Source organism: Eucalyptus grandis, chromosome 11 (assembly GCF_016545825.1).
Source record: "Eucalyptus grandis isolate ANBG69807.140 chromosome 11, ASM1654582v1, whole genome shotgun sequence".
In the NCBI taxonomy this organism is placed as follows: domain Eukaryota; kingdom Viridiplantae; phylum Streptophyta; class Magnoliopsida; order Myrtales; family Myrtaceae; genus Eucalyptus; species Eucalyptus grandis.
In genome coordinates this window covers 34,813,958-34,832,262 of record NC_052622.1, presented here as the reverse complement: position 1 = coordinate 34,832,262, position 18,305 = coordinate 34,813,958, and the positions used below count along the sequence as shown (strand labels likewise).

Here is an 18,305-nt window from a genome sequence, read left to right as displayed (position 1 = left end):
GGAGACAATATGAATATAAAGAGTATTTATGATTCATTGTCAAGCAATGTGAATAATATTCCAACACAACTTTTTACTCTACGCAACATGTCAAAGAGAATTTAGCAAAAATCATATGAAGTCACGAATTCTCCATCACGGTAGATTACTGACTTTGCTTGTCAAGCTATGCACAAGCCATGTACAGTGACTTGCCAGGGAACTCAGTTTCGGACCGATGCGGCAGTTTCTGTAGGGGTAGACAAATTTTTCTAACCGTGTTATTTGTCTAGTTGGGGGCTTCATGGACGGGTTAGGTAGGAGTGCCAGCACAATTCTACAGTTTAGGACAGTGAGAATTCGGCGTAGGCGTCGGTAGGGCACAAACCGAGGGATTCGACGGAAGTTTCATGCCCTAAACTAAATTGAGCATAATATGGAGATCCTTCAGGACTCTGTTCATGTCATCATACCTAGCGTAGCCAAGATTCCAAAGTATTAAAATCATGAAGCCGGCACCCGTAGACGCGAAAGTATACTAATAAAAAATGATGGTATCACGAGGCATGTGGACGCAAGGTATTCTCGTTATCATAATTAATATGCACGCGAGAAGTTTCGCATCGAGCAAGCGGTATGACGTGGAATAATAAATATATTCTAAGTCGGCCTATTATTCATTATGAGTCCTGAATTAATTAATGAGCTCGGATTTAGGCTTCCTGTTAATAATTTTTTCGGGTAAATGTGTCATACTCATAGAGTCATAGGTGTGTTAGAACCAAACTGGAACCGGTTCGAACCGATTTGAATTTTCATACATTTTCGGTTCGGTTTGATTAATCGGACCGAACTGAAAATCGTCCCTCTTCTTAATATTGCAATTTAAACAACATCTCTCATTTTCTACTAAAAATCTCTTTTTAATATTTTGAAAAAGAAAACCGAGTTTGCGAATATGCCAAACTTCCCATTTTCCTATGTAAGCAAAAACCCATATAAAATTTCAAAGGGCACATTATTATTTATTTATTAATTATTATTATTATTATTTAGGAATTTATAGCAGCGAATGTTTGGCGAAAAACTCCGATGGGACACATAGGTGGGAGGATCCACCACAGGGCACATTATTATACTACGTTAAAACCACTAATTTTGCTCATCAAAGTGCACGCTTTGTCCTCCAGGAAAAATCATTTTATGTTCTCATCACACGACTGACGCGATGTAACCAATCAATGGCACGGCTTGAGGGACATGAATCCCATTCGCTTTGCATTCGAACTTCGAGAATCTCAATCGTGTCTTGATCAACTCTCTTCTCCACGTGTCACTGTCGCGTGGTGATTGCGCAGATTAAAAACATTGGAGATGACTTCACTGCATTCGCATCGCACGCATCTAAAACTCCCGATTCGGTGCGATGGGTGCGTACGGCGAGCCCGTCGTCACCAAAGGCGTGAGGCCCAACGACTTGAATGTACGTAACCCTCCCTCTCCCTCTCCCCCCGAAAGACAAATAAGAGCTTTCGTCTCCGCCTTCACTCCAGCAGCCGCTCTCTTCCAGCTTTGGAGATTTCGGCATTCGATCGACGGCGCAAAGACTCTTCGTCGGTCGACGAGGTGAACTCGAAGGTGCCGCGACGGTCGACCGACGCATCGGAGATCGAACGAACATGGATGGTGAGTCTCTCTGTCTCTTGCTCTCTGTCCGCGTGCATGTGCTGCTTTCGAGTCGGCTTTTCGATGCGATTAGATGCGGAGATCATGCATGAGCCGACGGTGAAGTATGCATGTTGTAAGCTTTTTGCCGCCGTCCGCATTCATTGCGAAATGCAGTTTGCATTCGCGGCGACGCTCCGAGTCGAACTTAGTCTCAGCTTTTTCAGAAAACTCTTCCCTTTTCCACCTCTGTAACGATCGAGTTCACTTCCGCGCATCTTTGCTCCGGACATTCGTGGCCAATGCAGGGTGAAAATCATTCGCTTCTTCGCTGTCTTCACTCCTTCTAGCAACGACCGTGGTCAAGCCGTTTAGCAAACTGAATTTATCTTGTCATCATCTCTCAACTGCAGCTATTTTCTATGCTAGGGTGGATTGTTTTTGTTAGGAAGTGCAGTTCGTCTACGTGTTAAGTAACTAAACAGAAAAAGTTCTTCGATGCGATGGTTTTGCTCGTGTTGCGTGTATAATTAGTACTCTGAAGATCGAAGTATTCCATATTAAGTATGGTCCACGAGTGCTCTCGAAAGTATGTCGGGTTTTCGAATTGAGATGCAATAATAGGAGGTACTGTCTCTGTCTACTCATTATCTTGAAATTTTTTGTGACCTTTTTGATCCGATGGTGCTATGTAGACAGCCGAGCTAATTTCGGTTGCCCAATTTTCCAGAAACAAACTGGTTCTCCGCTTGACTTTCGCGGGCTTGAAACATGCTTCAATTTCACGCCAGTTTCAGCATTAAAGTGCGATCATTCCTTTCTTGAAAAGGCGCATGTTTTTCGGGGTCAAAAGTTATTCTTCATAAACTAAGGAAAACTCTTGTCCCGATCAAGCGAAGTTTCTCTTCTCTCTTAAAAAAAGATATAGACGTCATAATCAGATAATGCTATCATGAACCCGATTCATGTTAACTATTATACATATGTAACCCGTCGAATCACGTAGATTTTATGAAAGCGCTTGCTAAATGAATCCACCCTGATATATTAGGCTCATGTAATCTTGGAGCACTCAATGACATAGCATCTTCTTGGCGAGTCAACTGACTCGATCTAGATGAATGGGACCTGAAAAATATGGGAACATTTTCAAATCTAAGTCGATAATGAAATTTGAGCATTGCATGGTCTCGAGCTTGGGCCGGGAGTCAGAAGGCTCAAGCTTCCATGGCTCAAGCCCAGGATGGAAAACAAAGCAAAGAAGAAAAGCATCCTTAAGTTCTTTTTTTCTCACTTATCCAGTGCGAGAGAGAAAACCGTCCTTTCATCGCGGAGGGATGCTAGACATTTGGGCCATGGAAACGCTTTCTGTTTCAACGCAGTTGGTGCTGCCTCAAGAGAATCTAGGAGGGGACAGAGAGACGACGATTGCAATCGAACTGCTCTGCCCAGCCGACCTAAAGCCCATATATAGTCAGCCGTAGGTGCATGATTGGCAAATTATGCCACCTCGTCGAACGAGGTCCACACGATTTGTCCTAAGTAGCGTACGCCTTTTCAACAGCGGTCTCCGATTAGCCCACCTCCGTCGGACAAGAAAAGGCTGAGAAATTTCTTGCCCTGCCGCGAGGGAGCGTTCCGTCTCTGTCCTTTCTCTCTCTCTGCCTCTCCCTTTCTCGGGGCTTTACTCCAGCAAAAGGAGGAGAGGATAAAATTGCAAAGCGAAAGCTGACGCGGAACGCATGTCTTTTCTGTTGGGACGGGACAGTAAATTTTTATATTTGCATGGTCGTACCGCGATCGCGACTGGAGAACAGTCTAATATGATTTATCTGAACGGGGGGATCTTACCCGGTAAGAAAACGGAAGCTTGCGCTCAAAGTTCACGAGCCACCACCGCCCTATCTCTTTCCATCTCTTTCCGTGCCATATAAAAAGTCCACTAAGCTTTACGAATGTGGAATTTCGGACTTCTCCTGCCAGGCCCCATCTTGTTCCAGTCTTTCTATGTCGATCGGTTTCGTCGACGAGCCTTGCATGAGGTTGCATCAGGATTGTTCCTACCTTTGATCCTGGAAAGCGTACAAGGAAAGGAGCTTGAAAAGTTTCGCCGTGATTGCTTCATTGAAATCGTTGTTGGGTCATTCGGATTCCAGTATTTATTAAGCTAACAATAGTGCCTTTCGGTTTCTCGCTGTCTTGTCATCTTTTTTGCCGCTTCCATTTCCCCGTCGAGATAGAGAATTTGGAGGTGAAACGTCCATTTTTGAGGTCACTGAATCGAGCAAATAATGAAATGGGACTGCGCACAGGAACCTCAGATAATTCCTGGAAGCCAGCCATGCCGGCTGGTCACACGAACACCGTGGGTTACTGGTTCAACTGGAGGGTTTTGCTCTGTGCGATCTGGGTCTTTGCATCGTCGTGCTTTGCCTTGATGCTTGTGAGGAAGTATGAGGCTTTTTGCAGTCGAAGCAGCAGCAATGGCGGCCGACAAACCCAGCGAGGGGCTGCGGGTGTTTTATATAGTGACGAGACCTGGACTCCATGTCTGAAAGGAGTCCACCCGGCTTGGCTTCTGGCTTTTCGAGTCATTGCCTTCTTCTTGCTTATAGGAATGTTATGCGTGACCACTATCAAAAGCGGCGCCAAAATATACTACTATTACACTCAGTAAGTCCTCTGTTTCCCCTCTTTTGTATAATCAGTTTCTCTCATTCCATTATCATCTCAGTTAAAGTGTACGTAGATTCGGGGTATGGATAATATTTTGCTAGACAAGCTTGTCATTTAGCATTTCATTGAATTTTGTTGCAGTTGAGTATTATCAATTACATTTACGGAATTTCCTAGATTGGTCTACATTGGAAAAGTGCATTTGCATTCCATAGGATCTCAGAAATTTGTTAGGAAGTTTGCTTATGGAGATTCTGGGTTCTGTAGGCTTTTATTAATTTGACACAGAGGGCTTCCTAATTGAAGTGTTGGCAACATTAACTTGATCATCATGAGCAGAAGTAGGGTTTTTTTTTACCTTTTAATGATGTATACCTGAAGCACGGATCTCCTCCCTTAGTGAGTTGCTCTCACCCGGAAATGAGGCTTCATTCATAATTTCACAGGAAGCACTTTCTCGTTACTAGCTACATGAAAGGTCTAGATTTCTTCCATCACTTCGTCTGAGGTTGACAGAATAAATTTCTTTCTCGACAGGTGGACTTCTGCGTTAGTCACCATCTATTTCGGGGTATGTTTTCTGCAGCTCTGCTGCGCCACCATGATCAAGTCCTTCATTTTGCATCTTTGCGTCTACGTTTCCACTAGTCTCTACCCTCTTATTTTCTCTACAACTCTAACATGACTACTTTTTGGGCCTCCACAAGCTTGGTTCGTTGCTCTCTGCATACGGATGTTACAGGTACGAGAACAAAATAAGTGAATCTCACAATGTGGAGATAGATTCAGAGAGAGCAAATTTTGCGGCTCTAAAGCTGAGGGATTCTTCTGGCATGGCTAGCACCAACAAAAGCTCTGCTCCACCTGGTGAAGCTGTTCGTGAAACTGCAGGCATTTTTGGCTATTCCTTTCAAATAATTTTCCAGGTACACATTGAACATGTGATTATTTCCTCTTAAGCTTTGAGGAGGGGTCAGGACATTGACATTGTTTTTCCCTCTTGTTAATGACAGATGAATGCCGGTGCAGTCGTGCTTACAGATAGCGTCTACTGGTTTATAATTGTTCCGTTTCTTGCCAAAAAAAATTATAGACTGAAATCTGTAAGTAACTGAATGCCGCTTAGTTCTTCTTTAGCACATAAAAACAAAAATACAATCGAATTCTTAGGTGGTGGTGATTCTGTGATAGAGGATTATACAATAGCTACTTCATACAAATGGGAGAATGTATAACTACTCTCTTCTTTGTGAACTCAGCACAGTAGCGCATTTCCTAATAATTGGCAAATTGCCCGTTGGAAATTCCATCAGTCTCTTACTTGTATCCATTTGAAACAAAATTGCTTAAACAATTTAGGTCCTTCCCAATGACTTGTCTGTTGTGTGCTGCTTATCTAACGTATTTATCTGACCTTTCACTTGCAGTTGGACATAAGCATGCATACCATCAACGTTGTTTTACTTCTTGGAGATACAGCTTTAAATTGCTTGGTAAGCAAGTAGCTCGCTGGCATTACTTCCTCTCTCTTTTAAGGTCAGATACCATGTGTTCTGATTCCTGGAGTTCTTCCCTTGCAGCGGTTTCCTCTCTTTCGGATCGCATACTTCTTCTTGTGGACGACCATTTACATTATTTTCCAATGGGTTATCCATGCTTGCTTCACCATCTGGTAAACCGTCTATATTTTTTTAGCTGCATCATCGGTTCATCATGACCTATACTTATCATGACACTAATTGCATACTGCTTTGCAGGTGGCCGTATCCATTTCTTGACTTGTCATCTCCACATGCTCCTTTATGGTATGTAGACCTTGTGACATTTTGTTGGACAGCTCGTCCTTCAACGTTTACTATGCATGAGAAATGAACAATGCGAGTCCCCTTAATCTTCCCCGCTCGAATTACTTTTAGAATTACTTTTATTTAACTACACTTGCAAACTGAGACGGATTTGGACACCTGGATGGTTCAATTGGACATCTGGTAGTTTCAAACATCCTTGGTTGATTCTCTGCAAATGATTGTAAGGCTCAATTCACATAGAAAGCTATTATGGCCACGATCTAGTTCATTGCATGCAATCCTGTCAGAATTTGTTAGCAGTTAAGAAAGCAAAGCAGGTTTCCTAGTAGTTTGGTTGGCTTTCTGAGCAACTAGTCTTGACTCCTCTTTTATGGGATTTGAAGGTACTTGACCGTGGCGCTAATGCACTTCCCATGCTATGGCATTTTCGCTTTGGTTGTAAAGCTGAAGCACATTCTGTTGGCAAGATGATTCCTCAGTCGTATCAATGCTCGAGGTGACATGGATGAATGCTTGTACACGAAGCAAACCTATTTCATGCTATCCAGAAGAGTTCCTCCATTGAAGGAAGCAGCGGCATGGGAGACTACATTGATAATTCGTTTTGAGATAATGCATAGGTGATAGCAGAATCATTCAATACATGCAGTTTTGGAAGTAGAAAATAAGCAGGAGAAATTTGTTCAACATAGCTTTCTTTGTCCTGGGAACATGTCGCAGCCACAGGTCTAGAACTTGCAGCTGTCTGAAGGAATTCAAAAGAAGGAATTGTTTTTTTTTTCCTCCTTCTGGGCATACGCTCATCTCATTTATTCTTGCAATGTTCATTCTGTCTCTACTTCATTGTAACAGACACGAGCATGTGAGGTAACATGTACCGGACATCATTATAATTCTAGGGATGTTGCCTTTGTATCCTTGCCGAACAAGATTTCATTGGTCAATTATATCACAAGTCGCATTAACAAGTGCCTATGGAGCACTCATTTTTAAAATGGAAAATGACATGGACAATTATTGAATTTTGACCCAATATGCAATGTAATCCTCGACCTTTCAATTTAGCCAATGTGGTTCTTGCATTTTTGCCCAATATACAACGTTGTCTCTGAATTTTTAATTTATTCAATGCGACCTTCGAACTTTTGGTGAATATTCAAACTAATCTCTGAATTATATGAAGATAATCAATGTTATCCTTTCGTTCAAGGACAACATCGAATATGGAGATGAGTTTGAACATGTACCAAAAGTTTAGAGATTACGTTGCACATTGAATTAAAATTTATGGATCATATTGAACAAATTAAAAATTTAGATATCACATTATATATTGGGTCATAGTTCTTGTTTTCCCTTTTAAAATGAAGGAACTATCCATTTTAATGAAGCCATTCAATTTCCAAAGCACATTATGTGCCCTAAAAGCAAAATAGATCCAACGGCTCGCATATGATTTCTTTCTCAAATTTGGAGGGAAAAGGCAAGGGAGGGGGTGAGGGTGTTAAGGAGAGGGAACGTGCTGGCACTTACTAGTAGGGAGCTACTCGGTGTTCTAGCGTTTGTATTCACTGTCCATGCCTGCTCATTTCTTATTTTGTTCTGTGGTAGGCAGAATTCCTGTCTCATCTTAGATTACTTTTGCACTAATACTTATTTTTCACTAATGTGTAGATACGTTTTATATATATAATAATATAATATTATATTTAACTCTAATTAGCATATTGGCCAATATTAGTTAAGTTACGTTTAATATATTATTATAGTTAATAATAATTAACTTATAATTATAATTATTAACTATATAATATATTTATATAGTTAATAATTATAAATCCGATTATAATAATATAGTTATATATTTTATAATATTAATAATATATTTAACATTTCAGTTAAGTTATTATTAATAATATTAAGTTATTTTATAATATTAATAATATATAGTTAATATTATTAACTATAATATGGTCTTAAACAAGCACAATAATATTAATAATTGTTGGATATATTATTAATATAGTCCAAAATAATATGTTCACATACAAGCCCAATAGATAAAAGCATGGTTATTTGGGTCCATATGGGCCGAAGCCCAATAACGTGCAGATAAAAACTCTAGGGTTTCCCTACACGCGGTAACACTATTGAGTGTTCCAAACTTGATGTCTCTTGGTGTAATACTTCAAGCAAGTATTTTTTCTCTCAAACCTATTACCTTCAACAATATTGAAGTTTAAGTATTAGCGAGTAAAGTGTCTTCTTGAAACAATATTGAAGTATTAAGTTCGTGTGTCGAATTTGAGCGAGTAAAGTGTCTTCTTGAAGATTTCGTCAAGACGAACTCGCGGCTGTAATTTACTTTCGATTTCGACGGTGATATTGGCCGGGATCTGAGTTTGAAGATTCGGGTGACCGAAATTTTTTATTCAAAACCCCAAAAAATTATAGCCAATTTTAGAGGGTGAAACCACTTGAGCTTTGATCTACTCGCCGATACGAACGTTTTGAGTGGTCACTCGCGTCAATCGGAGGTCGGACGGAGAAATTACGGCACCTGGAAGTTTCCATCTGAATTTCTAGCGAATTTTGGGGACGAAATTTCTAGCGAATTTCGGGGGCGAAATTTTTCAGCGAGTTTCAGCGACAAGGGCAGTCCATCTTAAGGTTTTTGGGCGCTCCAGATCCGTTTTTGGGGTTTGTTTTGACAAATTCCATCCCTACAGAGTGGTTTGATCAAGGTTAGGGGAGTTATTCAACTTTGTTGCTCTGAAGACTTCGAGGTGCACTCTTTCTAACACTTTGCTTTGATTAAAATGGCAAAGCGTAGTTCCTATGATATTATAAAGTTGCAATCTTTTGATGTTACTGAATTTCATGGCTGGAAATTACATGTTCAATTTGGCATGAAAGAACGTGACATATTCTATACTTGTATTTGAATGAATATCAATGGAACAAAGATGAGGATTTTTGTAGAGATTACTTGTTGAACTCTCTAAATCCTAATCTGGCTATGACTTATAGTGAGTATAAGACGGCGAAAGAGATATGGGATCACTTGAATGCTCAGTTCCAAAAACAAGAGGGGCTATCTAAAACTCTCCTAGCGGAGAAATTCTTTGACTTTAAATTCACTATGAATTCAAGCATCACCTCTCAGTTAGTTGAATTTGAGAACAAGGAACAAGCTGAAAGATGATAATTCTGATATGTCCGATAATCTCTTTGTTGGTCTTGTGTTGAGCAAACTGCCAACTGAATGGTCTTCTTTCAAGACTGAAATGCACAGACTGAAAGTACAGATGGGACTGGATGAATTAAATATGTATATTCACATTGAGGATCAAAATATCACTAGGAAGAGTTTGGAACAAGTGGGATGCCAACTTAGTTTCACACTCCAATAAACCTCAGAAAAAGTCCAAGTCACCAAAAGGTGAATCTTTTTTACAGTTAGAGGTCAAAAAGACTATCTTCAAAAAGAAGAAGAAGGGCAAGTGCCATAACTGTGGAAAGTGGGGTCACTGGGCAGCAGAGTGTAAGTTGCCGAAGAAGCCAAATAATGACACACCACATAATGAGGCCAATATGCACCATTAGAGGATAAGCCTCGAGCCTTCATTGGAATGATGAAGAATGGAAAGGCCAGAGGTCTTTCCGAGTGGTGGTTGGATAGTGGCGCTACTTGTCATGCTACAAATGACAAGAAATTACTCACTGATGTCACAAAACTAAAAGATACTATGGAAAATTGCAATGGTGGTGAGGCAAAGGTGACTCATGCTGGAACTGCAAATTTGGTGCTTTCTTTAGGTAAATTACTAACTCTGAAACATGTTAGAGTAGTACCTTTACTTAAGAAGAATTTGATATCTATGAGTTTACTTGATAAAGCTGGTATGTCTTTTTCAACTATGAATGATAGAGTAACTTTATCTGTTAACTCATATTATTTTGGTTGTGCATTCATGGTTAATGGTATGTATAGGTTGAGTTTAAATGTTGATACCATAAACCATGTGAATTCTACTTTGATTGATCCAAAGTTGCTACACAATAGACTTGGACATGTGAATTACAGGAAAATGCAACATTTAACTAAAACTCATAACATTCCATTAGATACTTCTATTCGATTTGATAAGTGTGAAGTGTGTGCACAGGCTAAAATCACTAGAAAACCCTTTAAATTGGTTTCTAAAAGCACACAACTTCTTGAGCTAATACATTCTGACATTTGTGATTTTAGAAATTACATTACTAAAGGTGGTCAGAAGTATCTAATAACATTCATAGACGATTTTTCTAGATATTGTCATATCTATTTGTTGAAATCGAAAGATGAGGCTTTTGAAAAATTTAAGATTTTCAAGTCTAGAGTAGAAAATCAACTGTACTTGAAAATTAAGAGGTTTAGGAGTGATAGAGGAGGAGAACATACTATGTCAAGGTTCAAGGAATTTTGTGCTTCAAAGGTATAATACTTGAAACTACTGCTCCTTATTCACCCCAATCAAATGGTGTTGCAGAGTGTAAGAATAGAACGTTAACTGAAATGTAAACTCTATGTTACTTACAGCTAGCATGCCTTCCTCCTACTGGGGAGAAACAGTTCTAACTGCTAATCACATCTTGAACAGGTTGCCGCACTCTAAGTTGTCCATGACACCTTATGAGATATGGCATAAGCGCCCTTGAAGATATGATACTCTTAAGACTTGGGGCTGTATTGCTTATGTAAGTATACTAGATCCTAAGAAACCTAAGGTGGGATCTAGAACTATTACTTGTGTATATCTAGGTAGTGCAGAAGACAGCGCTGCAAATAGGTTTTTAGATCTATCTACTAACATAGTGATAGAATCTAGAGATGCAGTGTTCTTTGAAAACAAGTTTATCAGAGATCAAGGCTTGAATGTTTCTGGATCTACAGATATGATTTCAGAATATCCTGTAAAATCTGAAATAGGCCCTTCTGACACTAATTCCACACAGTTGGCTATTGAACCAATTCCAGTAAGAGTATCTACAAGAGAGAGAATTCCCAAAAGTCTTGGTGAGGACTTTGTTGCTTACCATCTTGAGGATAATCCATTCTCCTATCAGGAAGCAATGAGATCTAGGGAATCTCTATTGTGGGCAGAAGCCATAGATGATGAAATGAGCTCTCTGTTGCAGAATCACACTTGGCAGCTAGTAAATTTGCCAAAAGGGGCTAAAGCTATAGGCTGTAAATGGGTGTTGAAGAAGAAACTGAATAGTGATGATCAATAGCCAGATACAAGGCACGTTTAGTAGCTAAAGGCTATAAACAACAGAGTGGAATAGACTATTTTGATGTCTATTCACCCGTGTGTCATCTATCAACTATAAGAATTCTTCTTGCTTTGGCATCTATTGAACACTTTGTAGTGCATCAAATGGATGTACAAACAGCTTTCTTAAATGGGGATTTAAATGAGGAAATTTACATGGAACAACCGGAAGGATATGTTATGAAAGGTCTTGAGGACAAAGTTTGTAAATTAAATAAATCCCTATATGGTCTTAAACAAGCACCTAAGATGTGGCATCTTAAATTTGATGAAGTGGTAAAGAGTTATGGCTTTCAGTCTAGTTATTCAGATAAATGCCTTTACCATCGTTCTATGTCAAATAAGATAGTCATCATTTGCTTGTATGTTGATAACATGTTAATTCTTGGTTTCGATCATTCTGTAGTGAGTGATGTGAAAGCTACTTTAGCTAAATAATTTGACATGAAAGATCTTGGTATTGCTAATATCATTCTTGGCATGAAAGTAAGCTTTGAACGGCAAGTCATCTCCCTTAGCCAGACTCATTATATTGAGCAGCTACTTTCTACTTGGGGATACGATAAGTGTAAACTGAGTGAGACACCATGTGATTATAATAATAGACTGAGTCCTAATGAAGGGACTAGCGTGGATCAGTTAAAGTACTCGAAACTGATTGGTAGTTTCATGTATGCTATGAGTTGCACTATACCCGACATAGCCTTTACAATTGGCATGCTGAGTCGTTTTACTAGTAATCCTAGTAAAGAGCATTGGGATGCCCTCAATAGACTAATGAGATACCTTAAAGGTACTAAAGATTATGCTCTTTATTATTCTGTTTATCCTCCAACCGTGGATGGATATTCGATGCCTCATGGTGCTCGGATATTGGAAATAGTAAGTCCACTAGTGGGTATGTATTCACTTTGGGTGGAGCTGCTATTACTTGGAAATCCAAACGACAGACTTGTATTGCATTGTCGTCTATGGAATCGGAACCTTTTTCTTTAGCCTCAGCCGGTGAAGAGGCGGAGTGGATAAAGAATCTGATTATGGATATTCCTTTGACTCGGCTAAAGATTAATTCTTTAAGCATATTCTGTGATAATCGAGCAGCTATCCAAGTCGTCAAGAATTCTCTCTTTAATTCAAAGAGAAGACATGTGAGACTGAGACATGCGTTGTTGAATTATCTGAGAGAACAAGGGGTTATCACCTTGATCGATGTGAGATCGAAGGATAACATAGCCGATACTCTCACCAAAGGTATGCCTAAAGATCGATTATTCAAAACAGTGGGGGAACTGGGGTTAAAGACTATATAGGCAAGTCTTAACTACCATTTACTTACCTTCTAATTGTGTGTTTTGAATTATCAAATCTTTCTTTATTGGTTACAATGATAAGCACAGTTTATATGTTTCATCGATGTTCACGATTCTTGATTAATTTGAAGAGGGTGAGTTGTCTCATTCCAAATTTGATGAAGATGACTTTAACCTAATTCAAATGTTCTATCTAGGAAAATTGTGTCATTCCAAACTTGATGATACAATTCAACTAGATTGGACTATCCTTTTTGGTTAAATGATCTCATTCCAAACTTGATGCTAGATTATTTGACTTTAAGGAATCGATAATTGTGACATTCCAAATTGAAACATAGAAGCAATTGTTTACATAAGAAGCCTATTTGTCTTGTTCTTAATTGAAACTTGATATTACATGACTAAGTTATTGTAAGTGACTTGACTATTGGTCTTGTTCTTTGAAACTAGACAATAGTTATTCTCCTACAAATAAACTTAAGTTGATGGCTCTTTGTAAATCACATTGTTTAGGTCTTGTTCATATTAATTAAACGGCTTGATGCTTATGACATGATATTATGATGCTTTATGACATCAATATATGTTCTTCTCCGCCTGACGGAATGGTGCTAAATTTTTATTCAAATGATTGAATTCATGATAATATGAAATTCATATTTGACATTGGGATGGCAGAGATGGAGGAGAGCTTAATGAGTGGGATCCTGACCAGGATGACTTACTTGATGAATGGATATATATCATTTAAAGCGTGTAGGGGCTTGACAGTTTACCTGTTGTTGCCTATTTTGATGAAGTCCATTTACTTGAGACTTGTATTTTGCTATTTCTATTTTGTGGACATTATTATGCTTGTTTCTTATATTTGTAAGGCCTTAGACTATTTTGACCGGCCTACTTATACTTGATTAATATGCATATATTGGTTGTGAACCGAATGAGATTTATTTTGGGATTTGGATTTTTAATCTCATAACAGATTCATGATAAGAATGATTCACTTATTTAATGTGCACATGATGATTTAGTTTAATACTTTCCTGCTGAATACTCTTTGACCGATCCGAGTTGATTGTCTTGGACTGAATGTGGATGATTCATGTTTGTATGAACATTACACTGACTACCTTATTGGATTGTGCTGTATGGTGAACATAGGAGGAGATTGTTGGATATATTATTAATATAGTCCAAAATAATATGTTCACATACAAGCCCAATAGGTAAAAGCATGGTTATTTGAGTCCATATGGGCTGAAGTCCAATAACGTGCATATAAAAACTCTAGGTTTCCCTACGCTGGAGGTAACACTGTTGAATGTTCCAAACTTGACGTCTCTTGGTGTAATACTTCAAGCAACTATTTTTTCTCTCTCAAACCTATTACCTCCAACACGTTTCAGGTGATAACAATGCCGAAAGAAAAACCTGGAGTGCAGACGGATAAGAATCTCCCATTGGTTGATTATAGGTAGTCCACAATTGGTCCAAGGAAGTCTCTGTTCAGTTTGTGGTTAGAAGCATCTTCCCCTTGTTACTGGTCAGATGTAATCTGAAGTTTTCTAGCATGCGAGGAATTTTGGTTTTAAAAGGAATGTAAAGTTCCAGAAACAAGTGTTATTCCCTCCGCTGAACTGGGAACAAAAGAATAAAGAGTTTCAGAAATTAAATGTTACCATCTCATGTTAATGGCTCTTTTGTTGTGGTACTCCAGGAGGTACTCAAGAGTGAGCAAGTGGACCCTTGGTTTATCTGGTGGTAAAGACTTAATAGCTGTCATACAAGCCTCTGGTGCTATAGGTCGCGTGAAAAGTCCAACAAGCCTTCCTAGTTCTTCTCGGTATAATAGCAGAGCAAATCATTGAAAAAATTCGGGTTGTGAGAGGTGAGATTTCTTTGCCAGCTCAGAATACGCTTATAAGCATCTTTGGGTGGCATTTGTTTCTTTGGCATAGCATTGCCAAAGCCCTGTTGTTGTCACTTTCATAGTTATGGTTATGAAGTGGCATTCTGTTTGCTTAGTTATGAAGCGTTGTTCTAGTAATAAGCTGGAGCAACTTATGAAGAAGATTCAAGTGTCTAGTGGAGTCACTGCATTTCTTGTGTGCGGAATCTCTAGTGTTGCCATCTCCTGCTATATTTGGCGGTTTTCCTGCATAGAGTGAGGAAATACGTCCCGATGCTTAAGTTCATCAAATGATGTATAATTAAAGTTCTAGCATCTCTTGTTCCATTGAATATCAGATCAAACTCTAATTCTACTGTTGAAATGTTTTATATGATTTTGGATTTTCGTTTTTTTCTGCTTCAATAATTTTAGTAAATTTTGGGTAAGTGGAGGTGGATGCAAGCAAATTTAGGGGCGAAGTACATTGTTCCCTTCGTTAGTCCACGTGCAGTTAGAAAATAAGAAATGGTCAATCTTTTAGATAAAAGCCAATTCGAAAGGTTCTCCCTCTAAAGCATAGGCGGATGGCTCATCTCAAAGTGTTCCCATATTGTTATTATTTCCTTTTTGTCCATGTCACATTGAAAATTATCAATCATTGCATCTTCTTTTTCATCTCATTTGTTCTTAAACATTATATTTTTCCTTTCTGTAGAGTCAAAAAAATTTAAAGCTGCTATCATCCGAATCGACAGCCCTGGTGGTGATGCTCTAGCCTCAGACTTGTAAGTGCTGCTGTATATCACTTGAACATTGTCCAACTGTCTTTTCTGGTGAGCCGCTCTTGATACTTTTAAACATAAAAGCATATACTAGTGAGAAATCAAGCAATTCGAACGTCTTAGTTTTCTACGGATGTGGTTGTTATTAGTCGTGATAAAAATATCTTGCTATCACTGTGGTGTTTTTAGTTTAATAAGGGGATAAGTGTAGAACAAGACTTAAAAAGTTTTGGCCCCTGGTTAAGTAAGTAGTTAATTTTTCTTTTGATCAATTGAGGACTTTAGATCTTATAAATGCCCTAATTTGGTCTTAAGCTTGTCGTCGATTCATTTCTAGTGCCAAAGTTCCAGCGTGGCTCCAACGGGGAGTTCTTTGGTCATTTGGCTTGTATGAAATCCAACACCTGGATTCCATCAATGGTTAGTTTAAGACTAATCGGAGCCTCTTTAAAAATCTCAAGTTCTCAATGACTACCAGTCAAAACACACTCTAGTTTCTGCACTTATCCCTTTTATTAGGCTATATTAAAATGTTCTTTTGCGAAGGGAATTCTATAGTCGTGGCATGTAAAAGTTTTTCTTCTCGATCTGGAATCAGAGTAATTGTCAGTGCAAAGTCATGCGCTTTTGACATGGTTGACAATGTGACATAAGATTGAGAAACTTCTCGTCTCTCTCTAGTACCTCCACTTACGTAGTTGGAATTTGAAGCTGGTGGGATAGCTGATAAGATGCATTGGTAGTAGTAAAGTCTTGCCCTACGTTTAATTGCCCTGTCATATCCATGCAGCGGAAAATCTCATCTTCTAACTGTCATTGAACGTTTTACTCTTTCTTTCCACTTTCTTTTCTGACTGTAGCTTAATTGGGGGTTTCGTGATGCTTATGATGAGCAGAATGTGGAGGGAGATTAGGCAATTGGCTGCATCAAAGCCTGTTATTGCATCAACGGTTGATGTAGCAGCTAGTGGAGGATATTACATGGCAATGGGAACACCAACCATTGTTGCGGAAAGACTTACCTTAACTGGCTCTATTGGAATTGTTTCAGGTGAACCTAGTCTCTTTGTAGTCTCGTACCTTGCAATAGTTGTTGTGCTACTGCTTTTCCTTTGGATTTTCAGAGCTTCATGGAGATTCTAACGTGGTTGAGTGTGCCATGGAGATCTCGATAGTATTTATTTGAACATCTCTAATTAATTACGGAAATCAAAAGAGCAAAATTTGTTTTGTGACCGAGTAGCTGCTGAGTCTGATCATTTATCTTGGGGCAGGTCACCCTCGTCGAGCTGTCGAGGCCATCTCCTTCGCTCCCGGAAATATTGAGTGGGATAGGAGGCTCTCTTGTCGGGGTCGACACCGCGATGAAGGAATTGCTTCGAGAATTGACGTTTGCCGAAGGCATACAGGCCCGGATGGACGGAATATCGTACGAGAGGCTAGAGGGCGCTTCGTTTTCCAATCCTATATTGGCCATGATAAAGGATTATCTGAGTTCTCTCTAGAGCGTAAGCTCTGACCAGTCTCGCCATTCCACGAGAGTACACCGCATCACCGCGCAACGCAGCAGGGGGCGAGATGACATGACATTCCACCGAGGCTGCAGTCCCGGGTGCTGTCGTATAATTTATAAGCCGGAGGTACGAGAATGTTCGCTTGTGTATTGGTCAGGTGACGCTTTTCTTTAGCTTTCCGCTTGCCACGGGGCGTGACACGCGGCTCAGTTGCAGGTCATTCCGTTATTAACGTTAATGATGGGGTAACATGTAAAAAATCTTTTCACTAGAGAAAATTACCCAGAAAATTTGGCCGATGTTCATGCTGAAAGGCGAAAGCTGAGCTGATATTATTTAAATTGGGCAGAAAAGCCCCGGTCGCACGGTCAGACTCGCGGGAGGGGCTAGAAATTGCCCGCTCAAATATACGAATATGGTCTTTTTTTTCTTTTTAATATCAATATTGAAATGTTGGTATACAAATTTGTATATATTTCTCCCGTAAATTTTCGACAAATTCTTTTGAAAGTAATTTATAAGTGAATGTTGTGACAGACTCACTGTTAGTTATTTGACTTGTTTCATGAAAAAGTGAAATGAGTGTACCATCTCAAACATTTTAATTTTCAAAAATTAATCATAGATACGAGCCTTCATGTTAGGAGTGTGCATCGATCTCAATTCTCTTCGTGAATTGGATTGGACCGAATTGATTGATTCTGAGTGATTTTTGGTTCTTGGTTCTTGAGAAGAACTTGGACCAAATTGGTGGAACCAATAGGGATCTTTTTATTTAGTAAGAGCAAAAGGTACAAATTTTTGTGTGAGAGCAAGCTCTTCTTTTACTTCCTCGTAATTAGTAATTTCATGCTCTGATTTATTTTAGAACTTTTGAAAAGATAATAATTTTTAAAAAAAATAACATTGCTAGTTCCTAGGACAACCCGTTAAGCCTAGTCTAGTTCAAGAGCAGACAAAGTCAATTTCTGGTTCCACAAATTGGAAACCGACCATGTGTAGCCCGATTCTTGGTTTTAAGGTAGGAATTGATTTACCTCGAGACTAGTCACCCTTACTTCACGCACTCGCTATGGGTATCCAAGGTCATTGTATTAGTGCGGTCGACAAATTTGTTTCGGCAACAAATGCATTCTATTTTTTAACACATATTGAGTCATGGACGATAGCCCCTTCCTCCTACTTTTTCTCACCCTCGTTTGTCCTTTCAAATCGTAAAATTGTAGAAGTCAATCATTTTCCCCCCGACTTCTTCCTTAAACAGACACTAAACTGAGCATGTGCGCATTACACTGCTAAAAAAAAAATCTATTTGTTCAAGCTCATGCATCGATTAATTGAATTTGACGGTAAATA

General features: G+C 39.1%; 1 protein-coding gene, 1 long non-coding RNA gene and 1 pseudogene across 2 annotated transcripts; all 3 read left to right on the top strand.

Moving 5' to 3' along the window:
* Positions 1-3,655: 3,655 nt before the first annotated feature.
* Positions 3,656-6,913, top strand: LOC120290012 (annotated as a pseudogene).
* A 7,691-nt stretch (positions 6,914-14,604) lies between these two features.
* On the top strand, positions 14,605-16,404 carry LOC120290014. The gene is made up of 3 exons (XR_005547871.1): positions 14,605-14,650; positions 15,369-15,438; positions 16,332-16,404. It is a non-coding gene; the product is annotated as an uncharacterized LOC120290014 (long non-coding RNA).
* Positions 16,405-16,416: 12 nt separating this feature from the next.
* Positions 16,417-16,940, top strand: LOC120289905 (serine protease SPPA, chloroplastic-like). The gene is made up of 3 exons (XM_039305295.1): positions 16,417-16,486; positions 16,560-16,609; positions 16,710-16,940. The coding sequence occupies exons 1-3, from the start codon at positions 16,417-16,419 to the stop codon at positions 16,938-16,940; spliced, it is 351 nt and encodes a 116-aa protein (XP_039161229.1).
* The last annotated feature ends 1,365 nt before the right edge of the window (positions 16,941-18,305 follow it).